This window comes from Lepus europaeus, chromosome 12 (genome assembly GCF_033115175.1).
Source record: "Lepus europaeus isolate LE1 chromosome 12, mLepTim1.pri, whole genome shotgun sequence".
NCBI lineage: Eukaryota > Metazoa > Chordata > Mammalia > Lagomorpha > Leporidae > Lepus > Lepus europaeus.
Window position 1 is genome coordinate 7,300,020 of NC_084838.1, and position 21,204 is coordinate 7,321,223.

At 55.0% G+C, this 21,204-nt stretch overlaps 1 protein-coding gene and 1 non-coding gene across 4 annotated transcripts; both read right to left on the minus strand.

Moving 5' to 3' along the window:
• Nucleotides 1-426: 426 nt before the first annotated feature.
• ZBTB34 (zinc finger and BTB domain containing 34) lies at nt 427-20,135 on the minus strand. 3 transcript variants are annotated; one of them, XM_062207523.1, is made up of 2 exons: nt 20,105-20,135; nt 427-3,704 (listed from the first exon to the last, which is right to left on the minus strand). In XM_062207523.1, the coding sequence occupies exon 2, from the start codon at nt 3,680-3,682 to the stop codon at nt 2,180-2,182; it is 1,503 nt and encodes a 500-aa protein (XP_062063507.1). In that variant the 5' UTR covers nt 3,683-3,704; nt 20,105-20,135; the 3' UTR covers nt 427-2,179. The 3 variants fall into 3 exon arrangements, with proteins under 3 accessions (XP_062063507.1, XP_062063506.1, XP_062063505.1); XM_062207522.1 differs by having other exon boundaries at nt 20,083-20,126; XM_062207521.1 differs by lacking the exon at nt 20,105-20,135 and adding an exon at nt 17,162-19,502.
• LOC133772116 (U1 spliceosomal RNA) lies at nt 12,601-12,768 on the minus strand. Its single transcript, XR_009867741.1, has one exon. It is a non-coding gene; the product is annotated as a U1 spliceosomal RNA (small nuclear RNA).
• Nucleotides 20,136-21,204: the final 1,069 nt, after the last annotated feature.

The following is a 21,204-nucleotide window of genomic DNA, read 5'->3' on the forward strand; positions in this document are numbered from 1 at the left end:
CGCCGTGTGATGGGCACGGAGTTAACACTGATGTGTAGCACAGCCTCCGAGCTGCGGAGGTGCTGCCGCCCCCGCTCGCGGAGGGGCCTGAATGACTTCTTATTTTTTTCTTAAAAAAAAAAAAAAAAAGAAAGAAAAGGAAAAAGAAACCCAACCTAAAATCCCACCATTCTTGGTATTTTAAGAACCAAAAAAAGCACGAAAACCCAGCAAACATGTTTCTGTGTTCCTGAACTCCTGTGCCCCGAGGCCACTCCTCCACGGCTGTTCCTCCTGTAGGTGGGTGCTCGGCCTGTGGGTCCTGGCTGTGGGGCCAGGGCCCGGGTGCTCGGCCTGTGGGTCCTGGCCGGCTGTGGGCCCAGGGCCCGGGTGCTCGGCCTGTGGATCCTGGCCGGCTGTGGGGCCAGGGCCCAGGTGCTCGGCCTGTGGGTCCTGGCCGGCTGTGGGGCCAGGGCCCGGGTGCTCGGCCTGTGGATCCTGGCTGGCTGTGGGCCCAGGGCCCGGTGGCTCAGGTGGACGCCAGAGCGCCAACATCCTCCAGGGCGGCCTGCGGCAGACTCGCCACGGCGCCGCTTCCACAATCACTCTCTGGCAGAGCACACGGTACCCAAGCAAGGCCTGTTCACAGACCTGAACCCACTGCCTCAAGCACCAGACCTGAAGACCCCTCACACGGGGCCCGGGAGGTTTTTATACAGTAACGTGTTTGCCAGCTCTTGCTTTTGAGGTCTCTTTGCAAACTATGAATTCAAGAGAGGAAAACAAGTATAACTCATTATTAACATTAGATTTCACATTTTCTACAACTATACTGACCTAAAAGATACTTAACATAAAAATAGCACCACGTGACCACGCAGATCCGGTGACACACTGAGTATCTAAGAGGGCTTTTTAACTGTTGGTTTCTTGAAGCAGGAAACACTGAGAGTGGCAGGGCCGCCGAGGCTCTCATTAGCACACATGATGCTGGGACAGATATATTGCTTGCGATTCCCATAGAGTATAGCTTTACAAAAAGTACAAATTCCAAGTTCTGCAGTTTCCCCGGGAACTGCGTGTAGAAAAAGTTGCTGTGCACCTGAACTGGCTGTTTGAAAAGAGAAAGGGAAAAAAAAAAAAAAAAAAAGAACAAAAACAAAAACCACAACACTGCTCGGAGAATTCTGTAGACAGAACTACGACTCCCTTTCCTTTAGCGCGAGAACTAACTCGTGGTAGAGAGCGATCGGCTTAGTTACCTGGTATGTATGTTTCTACAGTACGGAATGAAGGTAGATTGGTAGGCCAGTAAAAACCTTGACAACCACTGCTGCTTTGGGGTTGGCTAATAGAACACTACACTAGGTAAAAAGTCAGCACCACAGGTCATCCAGCCTCCGTGCCGGACGACTAACAGGAATTCCAAATGGTTTCCAACTAGCGTTGAAGGAATTTTATGGCATTTGGTTTGGTTTGTGTGTCTGTTCTGAAGCAGAGCTATGGACACTGTGATTTGCTTTGCTTGCTTTCGGACACAAGGATGGATGAGCTATGAGAACCTACTGACATTCGTTCGTAAGGGAAGTGATGGGGCCAAACCCTAGCATTTTAGGTAGGGATGAGACAGAGTTAAAGCTCTGTTCACACTGTATTAAATTATATATTCCTCTTACATTCACCTCATCCAGAATAAACCCAAATTTGAGAATGTATATATACTATATATAATAATCATTTTATTATATATATATATAAATTGTCTAACTACCCCCAAAAGTAATTTTAAATTAGAAAAAGGTTACCCATTTGTATCAGCTGACGGCATCCGAGTCTCTCTCCGTGGAAATGCCTGGTGCCAGCGCACGGGAGAGAGAGTCTGCCTCTTGGCACGGGATGTAGGCTCAACCAGTTGGCATAGCTCAATCACTGGCAGAGTTGGGATTAAGAGTTCAGCCAAAGAGGAATACTGTCAGCCTGTGTTTTCCCTGGATACGTTGCCCTTCATGCTTGGAGCTCCTTGGGGGAGGGAGAGCTGGGGAAAGGATAAACACAATGAAGTGTTCCATCCAGAAACTTCAGAAAAACCGCCAAGAGACCGAGAGATTTCCAGATGGTTGGGAAAAGCAAAGATGACAACAAAACAAATCACAAATATGCATTGATTAATGTGCTGTGCCTGGGTGCCCTTCCTCCCGGCTCACTCGGGAACCTCAGACACCGTGTGAATTGCCATCCGGGAGTCGAGGGCCATCTCGGAGGCTGCCGCGTCGTGTTCTAGTTTCTGCTCCATGTACACATCTGTTCTCTCGGGGGACTCCAGGCGACTCCTGACTTCGGCGACACCCGGGTGGTTTTTCCGCAGGTGCTGGTTGAGGGTACCTTGGAATGGAAAGCACTTCCCACAGATCTCACAGCGGAATGGTTTGTCGTCAGTGTGGCCCCGGATGTGGTACTCCAGCTGGTCCTTCCGCGTGTACTTCTTCCCGCAGAACTTGCACACGAACGGGGTGATGCCCATGTGCAGGCGCATGTGCCTGTCGAGGCTTCCTTTCTGGTTGAAGGACTTCCCACAGTAAATGCAGATCAGCCTCTCGTTGTACGGGTACCAGTGGCCTCGGGCGCTCCTCTCCCGGGGACTGCTCTCGTAGCCGGGGTTGCTCAGCATGGCCTCGCTGTCAGAGCCCTGCGCCATGCCCTGCAGGTCACTGTGCAGGTGGACGGACAAAGCTCGCTTCTGGCGGGCACGCCCTCCCCGGAAACAGCTCAGCATGGACCTGGACGGGCTGGAATTACTCAAACCTCCGAAAGCTTCAGACGCACTGGCTGCCTGGGAGGCCGCTTGGGAATAGGAATAGGCGTGCTGGAGCACGGAGCCGTAGGAGCCCACGTTCACGGCCACCACTTGCTCCCCGTCAACCATCTCCGTGTGGTACCCGTCATCGCCCAGGGAGGAGCTGTCGGAACAGCTGGGCCGGTCGGACTTTTCCATCTTCACCTTCACCTCGGCGATCTGGGTCTCCCTCACCAGCAGGTCCCCTTGCTCGGGGTCCGCCTCGATCTGAATCTCGTACTCGGACACGCTCCCGCTGCTCCCGCGGTCCGAGTGGCCCTCCTCCTGCATGCGGCTGCGCAAGGCCTTGCCAGGCGTCGTCTCCACCCGCAGGTCAGTGCTGGCGGCGGGCTGCCGGGCCTGGGGGCAGTAGGGCGGGGAGATCTCCACCGGGCTGGCGAAGAAGCTGGCGTCTTTCACTCCGTTCCGACTCTCGGGATTCTCCTCGGCACCGACCGTGACGGAGTCGACGTCGCCCACGCTGATCTTGGAGTGGATGCTCTCGAGGATCTGCGTGCACTTGTCGATGACACACTGCATCTGGAGAAAGCTGGCGGCAGTCAGGAAACTGACAACATCCTTCAGCTGCAAGGACATTCTTCCAGTGTAACAAAAGGAGAGCAACTGTTCAAACACATTGGGATTTTTAATCACCGATATCGACAAACCACTCATGGTACTTAACGCGGAATGGTCCCGGAAGTAGGGGGAGCTGGCAGCAAGGACTGCTTTGTGGGCTCGGAACGGCTGACCCTGAATGTGGACGATGATGTCACACAGCTTCCCCTGGAGGCGCAGTTCGTTCAGCTGGCTCAGAACGGAGCTGCTGTACTCGGGCACGTCAAACTGGATGAAACTGCTGCTGTCCATGTCTACCGACACGGAGCGCGATCTGCGGAGAGAGAGAGGTTCCGTAACTCACCGAGGGCTCCTGGCTGAGCACACAAGCGTCCGACAACGCCCAGCGCGCAGCTCCCGCCCCTCCCGAGGTCTCTGCCGCACTCTTCCTCCTGTCAGTCTCCGAGTGAGAAATCCGCACCCTTTAGGAGAAATGTTTACCTGTTTCACCTACTTTTAGGATGTCAAGTACCTTAAAAAATTACTCAACTCATCTAGAGGAATACCCTGCCTCATCTGTGTCTCTAACTGGCACTGCTGTCAGGCCAAGCACGCAGGCCCTGGCTCCACCTGCAGCAGAGTCTCGATCCCCATTTCCCCTTCAGCTCCGTCCGCTCTCTGGGCTGACGATTCCCAGAGCAACTCTCGGTCCCGCCCAGCGGAATCATGAGGGTGCTTCAAAACGCCCACGAGAAATGGAACTAAGAGGTAAGTTCTGAGGGGTCTCCAGAAAAGCTTATAGAAAGTGTACGTTATAAAACAACTATGCACGGAGTTCAGATGTTTCGGTGCCAAAATAAATTTACCTTTTAATTCCATTCCCCACAAGCTTTCTGAAGTACTCCTGTATTTTTCAACAATAGGAGTAAGAAGAGTGATGATAGCTAGAGTGAGTGGGTCCTCTGTATACAGTCATACTGGAAATGAACCGTAATGAAGGAGATGGGAGAGGGAGTGGGGAGGGGGATGGGAGAGGAGTGGGAAGGGGGATGGGAGAGGGAGTGGAAAGTGGGATGGGAGTAAGAACCACTATATTCTTAAAGTTGTATCTATGTAAAAATGCATTCATTAAGTAAAAAAAAAAAAAAAAAAAAAAAAGTGAGAAGGGCGATGGATGCTCTCACTCCCCCAGTGCTCAGAGCCCTGACAGACCTGTGACAGGGTCTGCTACCTTTGCCTGCAAGTGCAGCCCAGGCGCCCTCCCCACCAGGACACAGTGAAGCCACACTGCTACTTCAGTTTCTAAAACCCTTAGACAGACAGGATTCTGTTTAACTCAGCAGTCTGCAGACTCACTGAACTGAAGAACATGTCCCTCAAGGTGCACAGAACCAGCGCTCCCTCGAGCATACTCTGCCCCAGCAGGGCCTGGGACGATGGGCAAGGCCAGCCACCATCTCTATTCTTACCGAACTGTTCTAGAACCACCAGAACCTTCTTCCCAAGTACTAAATTGGAGAAAAGCAAAACAGAATAAAACTACTTGGCAACACTCACATAGACTCCGCAGGAAGAAGGGTTTAGGAGTAAAGTTTACTTTCTTGAGAACACACCCCCCAAAGAGATGGGCAGAAACAGGACAGCACAAACACTGCACACTGCCACCTGCAGAGGCGACAGTGGGTGTTCGGGTATCCACTGTAAACCTCCCTCACATTCTTATATTTAAAAACTGTCGTGGGGAAATTGTTGTGGGATTTGAAACACAATAAAAACTGCAACCGGGAAGTCCGTGTCTTAAAACTATTTTTTTTTATTCTACCGTTTGTGCCCCCCCCCCCCCCCCCTTTTTGGAAAGGCAGTTTGACATCTCCCCAAATGACCAAACAGCCAGGGCTGAGCCAGGCTGAAGGTGGGAGCCTGAACTCCATCCAGGTATCCCACATGGGTGGCCCAATTATTTGAGCCATTCCCAGGGTGCTCATTAGCAAGAAATTGGATCTGAAACAGAGGCGGAAGAACTCCATCCACCACTCGGTATGGGTGTCCCAAACCTCAGGCCAAACGCCCACCCCCAGGTTTTTATCATTAAAATATTAAAAGTAAGTGAAATGGTTGCCATCAATTTAAAATGTGCATGCAATGAATGTATTTTTGGGATAACACAAATTGGCAGAACTGAACAAAAAACAAACAGAAGCGCCAAGGCCCAAATGACTGTTCACACTGCTCTAGCCGCACGCAGAAACACTGAGAGGCTCAGCCCAGAGAGCACAGACCTGACACCAGAAGACGACACACAGCTGCTGTCTCTGAGCTCTAACCGAAAAGCCACCAAATACAACCGACTAGAGTAAGAATACATTCTGACCAAGAGTAAGGATGGCTACATGATCAGAAGTATACAAATGTAATCTGTAAAATCAACTAAGTCAAAGGAGGAAAACTCTGATTACCAAATCAACACTACACCAAAAACATCTAACACACTGCAGTGTCTGAAGGGAAAAGACTCAGTAAGTTAGAAACAGGACAATATTTCTCAATATAATAAAAGTATCTGCTGCAAACCACGGCAGCAGCATCTTCAGAAAGGAAACATTAGGGGCCGGGGTTGTGGTGCAGCAGGCTAAGCCGCCACCTGCAACCCAGCATCCCGTGAGTGTCAGTTTGAATCCTGGCTGCTCTATTTCCAGTCCAGCCCCCTTGTAACGCACCTGGGAAAGCAGCAGAAGACGGCCCAAGTGCTTGGCCCCTGCCGCCCACACAGGAGACCCAGATTATGCTCCGGACTGGCTTGGCCCAGCTCCAGCCACTGCAGTCATCCGGGAAGTGAACTAGCAGATGGAAGATCCCAGTATCTATTTATCTAATCTCTTTCATATATATATGTATATGTATGTGTGTTTATATGTATATATATAACACATATGGCTGCCTTTCAAGGAAAGAAATGTATTATTTAAATAAATAAATAAAAAGGAAACATGCCTGCATTTCCCTAAATGTATTTAGCACGAAACAAACCCATGAGCTAGCTCCCAACATCCTTATCTCTCAGGGATTAAAAAACACATCAGCGTAACGTCCCAGCCGAAAGTCCTGGATTCTGTTTAACTCAGGCGTCTGCAAACTCACGGGACTGAGGACTTTTCTCAAGGTGCACATATTCATACTCCGAAGAATGAGTGCTCCCTGGAGCACACTCTGGTAAGCACTTCCCAGAAGACATCCCAGGGCGGGGACAGACAAGGTCGCCTGCCACCATGTTCTTACCAGTGTTTGGAGCTTCCAGCCAAAAGCAACAAGGACACTTGAAGGCATGCAGCCATTATAAAGAGAAAAAATTACTGTTACATGCAGATATAACTATTTACATAGAAAACACAAGAGACTCACTTGAAAACCATACTAGCATTATGATCTAATTAAGAAAAGGATTTCAAAAATAGTTGTACAAGAAAAAAGCAGTAAGATAATGACAAGTTGCAGCTAACAACCCAGGACGGGAATAAACAGAAAACAGTGTCTAACGCGGGTAAAACCAGGTATAAATGCAGAGAGAGAACGCAACTGGCAGGAAGAGTAACTGCCGTGAAAACACTCACTTCCCCCTAAAATTAATTTATAATGAGGCCCAACAGAATATTTTCTTTGAAATTTGACAAGATGATTTTAAAATTCATTTAGAATATTGCTGCCCAACAGCCACGGTATGATAGTGTTTTCTAGTACTTGTTTTTTGAAAGTAAAAACAAAGAAACCGCACTTGTCATTTAATCCCGCGTACGTCACATCACTGCAGCATGCAACCAGTATCAGGGCGTTTACACTTCCCACACCAGCTATCTGAGAGCCCATGAGTATTTCACACGCAGCATGTCCCCATCTGGACTAACCGTAGTTCAAGTGCTCACTGGGCACATGTGGCCAGTGGGCACCAAACTGGACAGCACAGATCCAGAAGGATACATCCTAAAGAAATTCTGGAAAAATAAAAATACCGCCAAATGTACAGATGTCAATCTGGGCACTCAGACTGTAATTCCCAGGTGGGTACCCAGCGTCTCCTCTGGCTGTCAGCTGGGGGTGTGGTCAGAGGAGGATCAGCAGGGCCGGGGGCGGGAAGGACAAGGCACAGGGGGAAGAGCAGGCTACACTTGGAAGGAAACGAGGCACCAGGCCTAACAGCTCAGAGAGGGATCCCAGGCTTCTGCAAACAGAAAGGAAGCTCTCACTGACACTTCCTGTGGGCAGTGACCACGCGGTTCAAAGGCTCCACCCCAAGCTCTGAGACGGCGCGCAGGGAGTTTACACCCCATCTCAGCCCCAGGCCCTGCCAGGTGAAGGGAGCAAAGACATCCATCAGTCACGAGTCCGAGACGCCCACTGGCCCTGGGAGGGGGAAGGTCAGGGCCTCTGGGAGGGCACCAAGTTCCAGTCTGGCCCTGCACCCCTCTCCCACAGTTTCCCCATGGAATGCAGTGGAGCCACACACACACAGGGCGATTCATAGCTAATTTTGTCTTTATGATGCATACATATATATGATAGAACGTCAAATCCTAGCACAGAAAAAGATCACATGAACAACATCGCAGTCTCCCAGCCTCGGCCCCCTTTCCAGTCACTGGTAGGAGTTTTGGGAATTATCAGAGGGAAAACTTTAAACATATCAACATACACTGTTGAAGAAGCTCCTCTCTCTCTGTGTAACTCTTTCGAATAAATGAATTAAAAAAAAAAAAAAAAGTCAGAATTGGAGGGGCGGGGGCGGGGGCGGGGGGGAGAGAGAATCCCGCATCCCAGTTCAGTTCATTCCTCAAATGGCCACAATGGCTGGGGCTGGGCCAGGCTGAAGCCAGGAGCTTCATCCGGGCCTCTCCCGTGGGTGACAGGGGTCCAAGGACTTAGGCCATCCTCTGCTGCTTCCCCAGGCCATTAGCAGAGAGCTGGATCGAAAACTGAGCCCATTTGGGATGTCGGCGCTGCAGACAGGGGCTTGACCTGCTACAGAACAACGCCAGCCTCCCAAGTCTCATTTTCCCCACTTCACAGCACTCCCCAAACGGTGCTGTCACAATGTACTTAACCAGTTCCCAGTTACCCCAACAGGAAAAAAATTATATGGCCATGGCCATGTCACATTCATCTGAGGTTTTCTGTTGTGAGGGCATCTGCAGGCTTGGCCGCTACAGGGGACTCTCGTGGTTAGCTTCTCATTTTAATCGGCAACATCAAAGCCCCCCCCCCCCCCCACGGGGCGCAGGCTGCTCCCCGACAACCGCCAATGATGGCTGTTGAACCTTTTCACTTTTGCTCAACTCAAAGGTAGAAAATCTCCTCAGGGGCCGGCGCTGTGGCACAGCGGGTTAACGCCCTGGCCTGAAGCGCCAGCATCCCAAATGGGCGCCGGTTCAAGACCCAGCTGCTCCACTTCCCATCCAGCTCTCTGCTATGGCCTGGGAAGGCAGTAGAAGATGGCCCAGGTCCTTGGGCCCCTGTATCCGTGTGGGAGACCCAGAAGAAGCTCCCGGCTTTGGATCGACACAGCTCCAGCCATTGCAGAGTTCACTCCCATTTGGTGAGTGAACCAGTGGATGGAAGATCTCTCTCTCTCTCTCTCTCTCTCTCTCTCTGTATAACTTTGACTTTCAAATAAGTAAATTAAAAAAAATATTAAAAAAAAAAAAAAAAAGAAAATCTCCTCACTGTTCTGAGGTGCATTTGTTTATTTCTAAGTGTTTATTTCTGGTGTTGAATGGCAATCCGCCTGAGCTCGCCTTTCAACTGCCTCCCCACATCTTTGCCCATATTTGTCTTTTTCATTGAATTGTCAGAGCTCTTTAGCCTTTTGTCATATGTGCTACAAGTATTAGATTTACCTGCAATCACTAACTGCCATGGCGACTGGGGACTGAAATCATCTCTCCTCCATTGACAGGAAATACGCACTCAGTGTCAGTCTCCAGCACACACAACCAAAGGGGATCCAGAGGCAGCAGGAGTCCCAGCCACGCAGCCTCACACAGGCTCAACGCTGAGTCCTCCACCCAGAGGTGGGGTGGGACTCGCGGGTTATCGCGCACAGCAGGGATTTATACTGGTTTTTCCTTTAGATTAAGTGTGCAGCTGCTTCAGAAAACAATGAATTTGATTATTTCACTCACTAGAAACATCAGAATCAATAATGTTTAATTCAGCAGATTAATCAATGTCTTTCCATCACATTACGCAAAAAACCACGCCCAAACAAGACACTGACGCTGTTAGATTTAATTACCAATAAGCTGGGGCTTTTTCTTCAGGATCATTAATACTCATTCTTTTTTGTTAAGATTCATCTACTTATTTGAAAGGCAGAATTACAGAGACAAAGAGAGACCTTCCATCTTCTGGTTTATTCCTCAAGTGGCTACAACGGCCAGGGTGGGACCAGGCGGAAGCCAGGAGGTTCGTCTGGGTCTCCCATGTGGTTGCAGGGGCCCAAGCACTTGGGCCACCTCCCACTGCTTTCCCAGGTGCATTAAAAGGGGGCTGGATCAGAAGTGGAGCAGCTGGGACTTGAACCAGCGCCCACGCGGGCTGCCTGCAGCAGAGGCAGAGGCTGAGGCTGTGCTGTGGCTGCGCCACGACATCGGCCCGTGAGCACTTATTCTGACAGCATTTACTTTGTTTCTGTACTTGTACTGCTTTTAAGGGCGCCCGTGGGGAGGACGTGGCCGAGCTGCTCTGTGGGCAGGAGCCGACTGGCAGCGCCTCCACTTCAGGGCCTCAGAATGCCGCTCCCCCGACCTGGGCAGACTCTCCTCCTGCTCTGACTCCGGAACGCCACCTTCTTACAAAGAGAATCATTTCTCATCAGGGAAGCAGCTCTGGCCTCACACACAGCCTCTGCCGTGACCACACCGAGGCCACCACGGTCCCAGGGGCGGGCTCTGGGAAGGACCACCCAGCTGTGGGTGGTCTGAATTCTACTTCCTGTGCGTCCAGCACCCCCACCACACCCTCAGCCCTGCCCTGGGGAAAGCTCCTCCCCTGGTGGCACCCTCAGTAACCACCGTGGGCGGACCGCACGTTCACAAGGGCTTATTGCACGCTGTTTCACTAAGTGCTCCAAGCCTCCCCCACCAGGAAGGCACTAGGACCACACTGCAGACCAGCAAGTTTCCCAGGTCTGTCCTGGGGTCACCGTCTAGGCCACTAGGGGTTACCCCTCATCCTTGACAGGAGGCTACAACCCTGCCCCAAGAAGGGCACTGGGCCAGGGCAGGCGTCCTCCCGCTGCTCAGGACAGAGAAAGGCAGCATTTTCCTAACATCCACCAAAAATACACTCGCACGCTCCATGGCCGCAGTTCCGGCTCCTGGAGTCCACAGGACCTCTCTGCGAGATCCGGCTCTCCGTCCTTCCTGACCACAACCGCACGGGGAGAAGGGCCGCGGGCCGCGCACCGCGCCTCCCCTTCCTCCCCGGAGCCCCGCACCCGGCTCACCTCGCCTGCTTTCAGGAAAGGCTGTCTCCACAGCGAAGCCTCCCTCACCCGGACCCACCCCGGCTGCGCTCCAGGAACTGGCCCTGGTGTCTGAAGGCGAAAAGTCCCAGAGAGCGAACACTGCCAAGAAGACACAGGGTTCAGCCCAAGTTCAACAAAATTCAAAGACTGGTGTTCAAAGAGCAAGAGTGAGCCGTGAGGGGCCCACGCAAGAGCGAGCCGTGAGGGGCCGTCCGGGGCGCCCACGCAAGAGCGAGCCCTGAGGTCAGGGGCCGTCCGGGGCGCCCACGCAAGAGCGAGCCGTGAGGGGCCGTCCGGGGCGCCCACGCAAGAGCGAGCCGTGAGGGGCCGTCCGGGGCGCCCACGCAAGAGTGAGCCGTGAGGGGCCGTCCGGGGCGCCCACGCAAGAGTGAGCCGTGAGGGGCCGTCCGGGGCGCCCTCGCAAGAGTGAGCCCTGAGGGGCCGTCCACGCAAGAGTGAGCCCTGAGGGGCTGTCCACGCAAGAGTGAGCCCTGAGGGGCCGTCCACGCAAGAGTGAGCCCTGAGGGGCTGTCCGGGGCGCCCACGCAAGAGTGAGCCGCGAGGGGCCGTCCGGGGCGCCCACGCAAGAGTGAGCCGCGAGGGGCCGTCCGGGGCGCCCACGCGGCCGGGGCCGTGAGGGGCTGTCCGGGACCCCCACGCAAGAGTGAGCCCTGAGGGGCCGTCCGGGGCGCCCACACGGCCACAGCCCTGAAGGGCTGTCCGGGGCGCCCACGCGGCCCCGCCAACTCTGGAAGCAGGGGAGGACAGCAGGCAGGGCAGCCAAGCCAGCAAGGTGAGCACAGAAGGAAAAGGCACACCGGCCACGGGGCTGGGGCCACCAGAGAGGCACTGTGGGCACAGGCCACGCGGACAGCGCTGCTTGCCTGTCGGGTACCATGCAAGCCAGCCTGGGACACCCCTCCACGGATCCTCATCTAGAAATAAACGCGCACACCGGCTCTGCTGGGAGACCTGAGGCCTGCCACAGGAGCCAGGACAAGGGGCTCGGGAAGTCAGGCTGCCTGCAACGTCTTTAAAAGCTCCAGAAGGTATCGCCTACCACGCCTCAGGGCAGCAGGCTGCTCTGAAACCAGCCAACAGGGAAGTCGGGGTGGGTGTCGGCGCAGGCAGTTACCGCCCCTGGCTGGACACACACACACACACACACACACACGCCCCACATCAGAGCGCCGGCTTAACTCCAACCTCCTGTTCCCGCCACTCCTGAGGGGGACCTGGGTTGGGGTCCCGGAGAGTGAACCAATGAATGGGAGCTGGTCTGTTTCTGCTTCCTTGCCTCTTAAATAAACCAATAAATAAACATCAACATCTAAAAGAACAACAGGAAATAATATTCTCAACCCAGGTTCCAAAGCTCCTAAGAATACTTTACCTGATGGATGTCAATGACAAAAACCAAACCAAAACAAAGGCCACTTAGCAGAGGCAGGAAGCAGCCCCGCAGACTCGGCTGCTGGAGAGGCGACCGGACACCACGCGCCAGGCCCCTGTTCTCACCAAGTCTGAGCAAAAGGAAGCTGCAAGGTGGCGACTGCTCTCTGCCACCACAGGGTCACAGCAGACCAGACACCTGACCAACGCAGCTCTCCAAGGCGCAGCACACGGACGAGCTCCCTAGACACCAAGGAGTAATGGGACTAAAAAACAGCAGGACCCTTACTTTTTACTGAATGCCATTATACCCCCCACCCCTCAGGGGACAGTGCAAACGCAGTCCCCCACTACCACAAATCATGCAGCCGAGTTCCCCACGTTTGGGGAAACCGCAGAGGTCGGCACATCTGGGGTGCAATGCAATGGATGAGCCTCGCCCTGGGAAGACCACCTTCCTGATCCTGGGATCCCCCTGCCAGGTCAGTATGCCTTTAGGTTCTCGTGCCAGTGTCTTTAGATCTGATTGTTACTAAAACACACGTGAACTTACTTCCTCCAAAAGCAGAAAAAAATGTATCGAGGAAAAGCGCATGCCTGTTTGATAAAAGGCTACTTTCAAAATTCCTTAATTTAAGAATCAAATTGGGCTGACACTGGGGCTGGTGTTGCGGCACAGCTGGTTAAGCCACTACTTCCAACACCCACGCCCCATATCAGTGCTGGTTCGAATCCTGGCTACTGCTTCCAATCCAGCTTCCTGCTAATGTGCCTGGGAAGGCAGCAGAGGACAGCCCAAGTGTTTGGGCCCATCACCTATATGGGAGACCCAGATGGAGTTCCTGGCTACTGGCTTTGGCCTGGCCCTACCCTGGCCATGTGGCCATTTGGGAAGTGCACCTGAAGATGGCCGATCTCTGTGTTGCTCTGCCTTTCAAATAAATAAAATTCTTTAAAAAAAAAAAAAAAAAGTGCCTTTTTTTTTTTTAAACCGACAGCTTTGCATGTACTCTAAGAGCTGGCGAGTAACAACCCTGAGAGATAATTTGGTAATGTCTATCAGAATGTGAAAGGTATTTACACTTTAGTCCACAAGCACTAGGAATCCAACCTACAAATGAGAGATTTTCAAACATTCATGATTTCAAAATTTCGCATCAAAATAAACTTTAATGAAATACTACACATGTAAAAAAAAAAAAAGAAATACTACACATGTGCTAAAAAAACAGATCAGGGCTGGCATTACGGCACAGCAGGTTAAGCCTCAGCCTGTGACGCCGGCATCCTTATGGGCATCGGTTCGAGACCCAGCTGCTCCACTTCCAATCCAGCTCCCTGCTAATGCACCTGGGAAGGCAGAAGATGGCTCAAGTGCTTGGGCTCCTCACCCGCTCAGGAGACTTGGAAGAAGCTCCCGGCTGCTGCCTTCCACCTGGCTTAGTCTCAGCCATTGTGGCCATTTGGAGAGTGAACCAGCAGACGGAAGATCTCTTTTTCTCTCCTCTCTCTATCTCTACCTTTCAAATAAATAAATCTTAAAAAAAAAAAAAATCGATTTGGCTGCCTGGATACAGGAGCTGTGTATGATCCACTTCATGCACATTTATTAAAAGAACCACTCCACAGCCGGCGCCGTGGCTCAACAGGCTAATCCTCCGCCTGCAGCGCCGGCACACCGGGTTCTAGTCCCAGTTGGGGCGCCGGATTCTGTCCTGGTTGCTCCTCTTCCAGTCTGGCTCTCTGCCGTGGCCCAGGAAGGCAGTGGAGGATGGCCCAAGTCCTTGGGCTATGCACCTGCATGGGAGACCAGGAGGAAGCACCCGGCTGCTGGCTTCGGATCGGCGCAGCGCGCCAGCCGTAGAAGCCATTTGGGGGGTGAACCAAAGGAAGGAAAAAGATCTTTCTCTCTGTCTCTCTCTCACACTAACTCTGCCTGTCAAAAAAAAAAAAAAAAAAAAAAAAGAACCACTCCGCAGTGCTGCTTCCATTGTGGGGGGATCTCATGACACTGGCACAGAGGACTTTGGGGAAGAGGGACTCGGGACTGGGGACAGGGAAGAGAAACAAACTGCAATGCTACCTCTGAATGTTAAAGCACAAAACTGCATTACTCTCACTTGAAGTTCTTCTTATGATATTTAGGTTTTCACCTAAAAATATAGTTTTTTAAACTAAAGAAGCAGAGGAGAAAAATGGGCCATAAGTGGATAATTATTATATCAAGCAGACAAAGAGGCCGAAACAAAGAAGTATGCGGAGCAATCCCTTAGGTTTAGGAACTAACACATGAACAATGGCAAGGCTGACTGCCTTAGCCCAAAGAGATTTTTAAAACTCAAAACAAAGGAAAACTTCACGGTGTAACCTGTCTGGGGCAGGGCCTTCCACTGCGTGGGACAGACAGGGCACTGCAGGCAAAGGCACGGCACAGCACAGCCCGGCCAGGGCCTCGGGACAGGCAGCCGTGGGACAGGGCCACCGCAGTCGGACACGAACACTCAGGACCACAGGAAGGAATGGACACAACAGGAAGCCAGGCCTGGGCGATGACCCCCGTCAGCCCAGCCAGAGCAAGCTGGGAGGCGGGAAACATGGGGTCCAGGTTCCTAGAGATACCGACTTGGGAGTGACCAGAACCCGTGCTGACTGAGGACGGCTGTGCTGAGCTGAGGCTCCCGGGGGAGAGAACAGCGCACAGAACAGAAAAGGCCCTGGCTGCAGGCACACAGCCCTCGGCTAGGCCATCGCTCCCGGGCCTGCTGTGAGGAAACAAGGGCGACATCTCACCCAGGCCGCAGAGGGGAGTCCTGCACGTGCTCTGGGCTGAGGACCCTCAGTGCGCCTGTGGCAAAGCAGCGGAGCCCGGAACGCTTACAGAGAGGCTCCCAGGAGGCTCCCTGGTGGTGCCACGTGTCGGATGGCACCAGAGTGGCAGTGACTGCAAGACCGCGAGTGGCACGTGTGCAGAAGCCCAAACGTGGGGGTGGCCTCCCTCCGTCACAAGCGGGTCTTGCAGTAACCAATCCGGTCCCACAACACTGAGCCCACGCCTAGGATCTGGGCAGCACCCGGGGCCAAGCGTGGCAGGGGGCCCCACCAGTTCTCAGTGTTGTCACACAGGGAACAGAGCCTCCGTGGGAGTTTTGGTGGGACAAACCCTACTCAAACCACACATGGGAAAAAACACCAACACCACATGGGCCTAGAAATCCCCTCTGCAACGTTCTGGAGTGAAGCCCTGGAACCGGTTCCTGATACGACCGCCAGGACCAAGTATACGAACTAAGCCAGCAGAGCCTTGCCGGCTTCGAGAGCTGCGGAGCCACTGAGCGCTCGCTGTCTAAGCGGGGAGCTCTCTGAGGGCAGGGGGGGCACAGTGTGTCCAGAACACTGAGCTCTGAGGACACTTCAGCAGACCCAACCTGAACCCAACTGCCGACCCACACCCACGGCCCTCCCCTCTTCCTGCTGAAGACCCCAGAGACGGGGGAGGGTCGCTGGCAGCAGGCAAAATCCAGCAAGGTGGCTTATTCCTCCCTAACCTAGAAACACTCTAATCTGCTCGACAAGATGCCACACTCCCTTTAAAAATACCCAGTTAACACTTCCAAGAAAGGAAAGTTAGGTTACAAATTTGGAAGTTGCTTCAGGCACCAGGAGGTACCCATTATTCTCAGTCAAGATGCTCATGATTCCAAAGGCAGACCTGCACCTGCTGGCTTCAGTCACTTGTTGACACCTGAGACCCGGCTCCGACAGGCTCTCTCTCACAGTGAAGACGGGAAGATCCTAATTTCCATTCTCATAAAAAGTCATCAAGAAGACCACAGATTGGAGCACTGGAGACGAAAGCATGGTAACAGCAGTGACAACTATACAAAAATAACTTTTCTAGATATTTCTGCCCGGGTCTAGATCAAAACTAAAATGGAGCTGTCATGAGCTCCACTCTGATCCTGCAGAAGGCAGCAGCCGCACGGCACCAGGGCTGCATGAAACATTCTGGTGCTGCTGAAACCCAGCGCAAGAAAAAAATAAATAAAACAGCATTCTGTGATGGATATTCATGAAGCACTCATCCTAATTTAAAAGAAAACAAGTTTAGAGTTCTTACTGCATTAATGCATGTGAGCCTGAGAGAACATTTTTATCCAAACTGTTACATTTGCTACCAAGGCGCTAACATGCTCCAGGCCTGCTCAGATACTCTCACTCGGAGAGGGTGTGACTTGTCTTGTAGTCAACGCAAAACATCAGAAGCTCTTCTGAGCTTTCTAAGCAGGAGTGGAATGGCCTCTTTAACTTTACTAGCAACGGTGGGGACAGCAGTCAGCGCCTTCCCACCGGGTACGGTATGCTGCGCAGGCTCCGAACCTGTCCACGGGGTCATCAGCAGGCCCATTCTACAGATAAGCAAACCAGCACGCACACCAAGACTCCGCGGCCCACCACTGGCTGGGCCAGGACTTGAACCTCGGTCTACGCGTTCTCCTGTGAGACTGACAGCCAGACAGGTGAGACGCAGGGGTCTGTGTGCGCTGGATTCGCCCCACAACTCTGACTTCATGGCGCACTGCTCCGCAGTGAGGTCAGGCTGGCCTCAATGTTGTACCTGGAGCTGTCAGCAGCCCGTTCTCTGCAAAAGGTCCCTTCTTTTTCTTTCTGTCAGCGAAGCAGGCAAAAGGATGTTTCAGATTCTAACCATGAACTGGAGGGGCCTGGTTTCAGGCAAAAGGGCAGTATTTCTTGCAGCAAAGAACACAACATAAAAACATTAAGGAGCAGCATCTCGTCGGCTGACTGCTGGCACTTCAGGGGCGCTGGACCTGGAAAATACGTTACGTCCCACCTGTTACGGCAGAAAGATCAGAGAAGCTCACCTTGAATTGTATTCCTCCATGAGGTTTTCCATGCCATCAACATCAACCAGAAAAGAACCATGAGAAATCTAATTGTGCTCCGTGGATGACCTCCACTAAGCTAAATTCAGCAGTCTGTCAGCTACAAAACATCAAATGGACACAATTAAGAAGTTTGAAAAACATGGTGTGGACTTCCAGGTGACCTGCAGACTAAGGGGAACAGACACAGGACGGCGCTGGGGACTCCTGACAAGTGGTGACTGGAAGGCAAAGGCAGCACAGACATGGGAAACCCTCCACCCCGGAGCCTCGCCCTCCACCCAACCGTGAGAATGGATATTCCAAGCGGTTCCTAGCTGCTGCAAATCCTGCTGCCTCCTTCCCGAACTGTTTTCACTCCACAACTCACGGCAAGTCTGTGCAGCGATGGTCCCCCACAGCTCAGGGACCGCAGGAGGACTGCTCAGGTTCACACCGCTAGCGAGAAACCCTGCAAACCAGGCCCAGCTGGTTCCAACGCCTCTGGCCGAGGAACTAACACCGCTTTCTTTTCCCACGATCAGGAGTAAACATTTTATTGCTTCTACCATTCCTTTTGTGATTTCTGCACACTGCAAGCGAAAGCTAAGAACACCGCCCTCAACGGCAGCAGTAAACATCAGTGGGAGAGAAAGCGGAGAACAGCTTCTCCTCTGAAAACAGCGAAAACCAGGAAGCATCTACGAATCGAGCAGAGTCCGGCTCCAGCATCAGATGCCATCAGGGCTCTGACAGAGTACTGGGCGCAGTGCTCCCGCAAGCATGCCATCCCAGCTGGGAGGAGAAGCAGCTCAGTTACCCGAGAGCCAGGGCAGGCTCCCGGCCACAGGGGTCAGGGAACTGCCCCTGGAGGAAGTGCGGCTTCGGCCCGGCCGGAGGAAGTGAAACGGAGAATTTTCGGAGGAGAAAAGGAGGCCAGTGTGCCAGCTGCGGGGCGACAGGAGCGGAGCCCAGGGGGCAGCCCGGGAGAGGCAGAGCCAGGTCCAGGTAGGCAGGGTGGGGCCAAACTGAGGAAAACCCTGGAAAGACTTCCGGCCAGGCCGGAAGCACAAGGCACGCAAGGACACCACCAGGGGTGATGTAGGCTGCAGCCTGCTGCCATCCCACTTGGGCACCGTGGAGTCCTAGCTGCTCCACTTCCGACCCAGCCAGCTCCCTTGAATGCACCTAGGAAGGCAGCGCAAGATGGCCCAGGTGGTTGGGCCCCCGCCACCCACGTGGGAGACATGGATGGAGTTCCTGGCTCCTGCTGCCAGGCCCGACCACTTGGGGAGTGAACCAGAGGATGGGCGGTCTCTTTCTCTACCTCCCTCTCTCTTTCTCACTCTGCAGCTCTGCCTTTCAAACAAACAAGCAAAAACACACAAAATCCCCTCCACACACAGCCCCAAACAAACCAGCCCAAAAGAGCCAGCACTCAGCTCTGAACAGCGCTGACCCACTTCCCATCGCCCGCCACTCACCAATGCCTTCAGGACACTTCCAACTTTGGCCTGGCGGTCAAGTTCTTCCAGGAACTAGCTCCAACCAATCCTTCCTCCCTCTCCCCCTGGACAGAACCCTCCTCTGCCAGGAGCCTGGTCCAGTCACTGGCTCCACTGGCTCCCCTGGCCTGAGTCGTCTTTTCCTAGCTGAGTCCTGCTCATCCTTTAACACCGGCTCAAATCCCGCCCCTCACTAAGCCCTCCCTGACCACGCAGCCAACTGTGACCTCCATCTCTCCTTCTTAATTCTAGGCACACAGCCTGGTCTCACCACTAGTACCTCTGCACACAGGTGATGTTTCTGTCCCCAGGCAAGTGTGCCTTCCACCACGTTCCCCGACCGCGCCGAACCAGCATCCTGAAAGGCAAGTCGCAAGCAAGCCCTCAGCTGTGTTTTTGACTTCCTATAGTAAGTTTGGCGCTAGCATAAAGGATGGGGGAGGGGGCACCTCTGGAGGCAGAGAGCAGCTAGGAAGCTGTTGCAATCGCCCAGATGTGAGGCACAGAGGCCCTGGGCAGCGGCACAAAGAGAAAACCGGCAAACATACACACCAACAACCAGAGCCCTGCGCGCAAAAACTTGGGAGGAACCCGATCCACACGGTCACTCCCGCGAGGGACAAAAGCAAGGCACGCGTGACGATCAGGGGAGGCTCACCGACCCTGCGCGCAACCAGCTCAAAGCCTGTCCGAAACAAAGTGCATCAAGTGGCTAAAAAAAAAAAAAAAAAAAAAAAAAAGTCCACCACGTACGCACAAAGTCTTGGGCGAAAACTGCCCGGAGTCTTGAGCCAGAGGCTCAGGAAACTGAGGCCCGGCGTGGACGCCGAGACCCCCCGGCTGGCGCCGCCCGGACGCACGGCCGCTCGGCCGGAGAGGGCACCGCGCCCGGCCCCAGGCCGGCCCCAGCCCAGCCCTCCGTCATGGCAGGACCGGCCGAGCGCGAGTGACCATGGAGACGCCCGGGGCCACGCACGACGCGCCGCGGCCGCCCGTTCACCTGGAGCAAGCCGGCGGCGGGAGGCAGCGGCTCCCCGCCAGCCCCCCGCGCGGGGCCGACCCCCGGCCGGGCCCGGCGCTCCGGGGGACCCAGCCGTGCAGCCCCCTCCGTACAAAGGGCAGCGCCCGGAAGAAGCCGGGGAGCCCGAGACGCCCGGGGCGGAGACCGGAGAGCCGGGGGGCAGCTGCTGAGCGCGACCCCCGGCCCGGCCGGCAGCGTCTGCACCCCGGGAGCAGGGAGCCGCGGGCCCCTCGGGGGCGCGCGCCCGGCCCGAGCAGGTGCCCGGAGCCCCCGGCCCCCGCCCGGCCCGCCCCCGGCCTCGCCGCCCGCCGGACTGCCCAGGCGCCCCGGGGGGCAGCCGGACAGCGGCCCCGCGCGCGGCCCCGGCCCCCCCAGCGCCGCCCGCCGCCCCTCACCTGCCCGGCGCGCCGCGCTCACATCGCCCGCCCGCGGCGCCCCGTCCGCCGCCGCCGGCGCCAGGCCCGTCCCCGCCGCTCCGGCAGCCGCCCCAGCCCGCGCCCCCCGCCCCCGGAAGCGCTTCCCGGCCCCGCCCCCTCGGCGCCCGCGCTTCCGGGCAGGAGCGGAGCGGGCAGGCGGCGCCGGGGGTCGGGCCTGTGGCCGCGGGCCGCGGGCCGGAGTCCCGCTCGGTGGTCGTCCCGGGCCCCCGCTGCGAGCCAGTGTGCGGGCCCCCGGGCTCGACCCGGGAGTCCCGACCCCGGGAGTGGCCGCGGCCTGGCGCCCGCTTCTCCTCGGCGCCCCCTGCCGGCCGGAGAGGGCCCCGCAGCGGGGCGCGCCCCTGGCCCCCCGAGGCCGAACCGCCGGGAGCCGGGGCCCCCGGACCCGCGCCGCGCCCGGCCCCTCCTCGCAGCCCCGAAGCCGCTGGCTTCTCACCGGCGAGGCTCGGGAGGCAGTGCGGCGCAGTGGTTACGAGCAGGGACCTGGGGGACTGTGGTCTCTGGGGCAGGTTTTCCGCCCCCCAAAACGGCAGTGAAATCTCCCAAGTGGGGGTGGACGCCAGCCCCGGAGCAGGCCTCACAGTGTGCACGACCGAGACGGTTGGAGACGCCGTGCCCGCGCCGCTGGGGTGGCAGAGGGGGCCTCACCCCGCGTTTTCCTGTCGGCTTCGGACGGCCTGAACGCCCTTTGAAGAACTTCCTTTTGCGTTTCGGTGGACTCCTGGGGGTGGAGGCAGGGGCTTATTTTCTCCCTTGGCAGTAAAAACAAACCAGCAGTCATAGGAAGGTGGGGCTTCCCCCACCCCTGCAAGCAGGAAGTCTCTCCCCAGGGTCTTCCCCTTGGCCAGACTCCCAGCGAAGGAGGCAGGACCACCCTTAACACCTAGCCCTGGGGAGGTGCCCTCTTCATCTGGAGGGAACCGAGGCCCAGAGAGGGTCAGTGACGTACCTGAAATCACACAGCTAGCAAACGGCCGCAGAGAGGACCCCGGACCACCTGGGCGGACAGCCACACTGGCCATGTGGACCCAAGACCAGGGACCCCCCAGGCTCATTCGCAGCCCCCAGTTCCTGTTTCCCTGC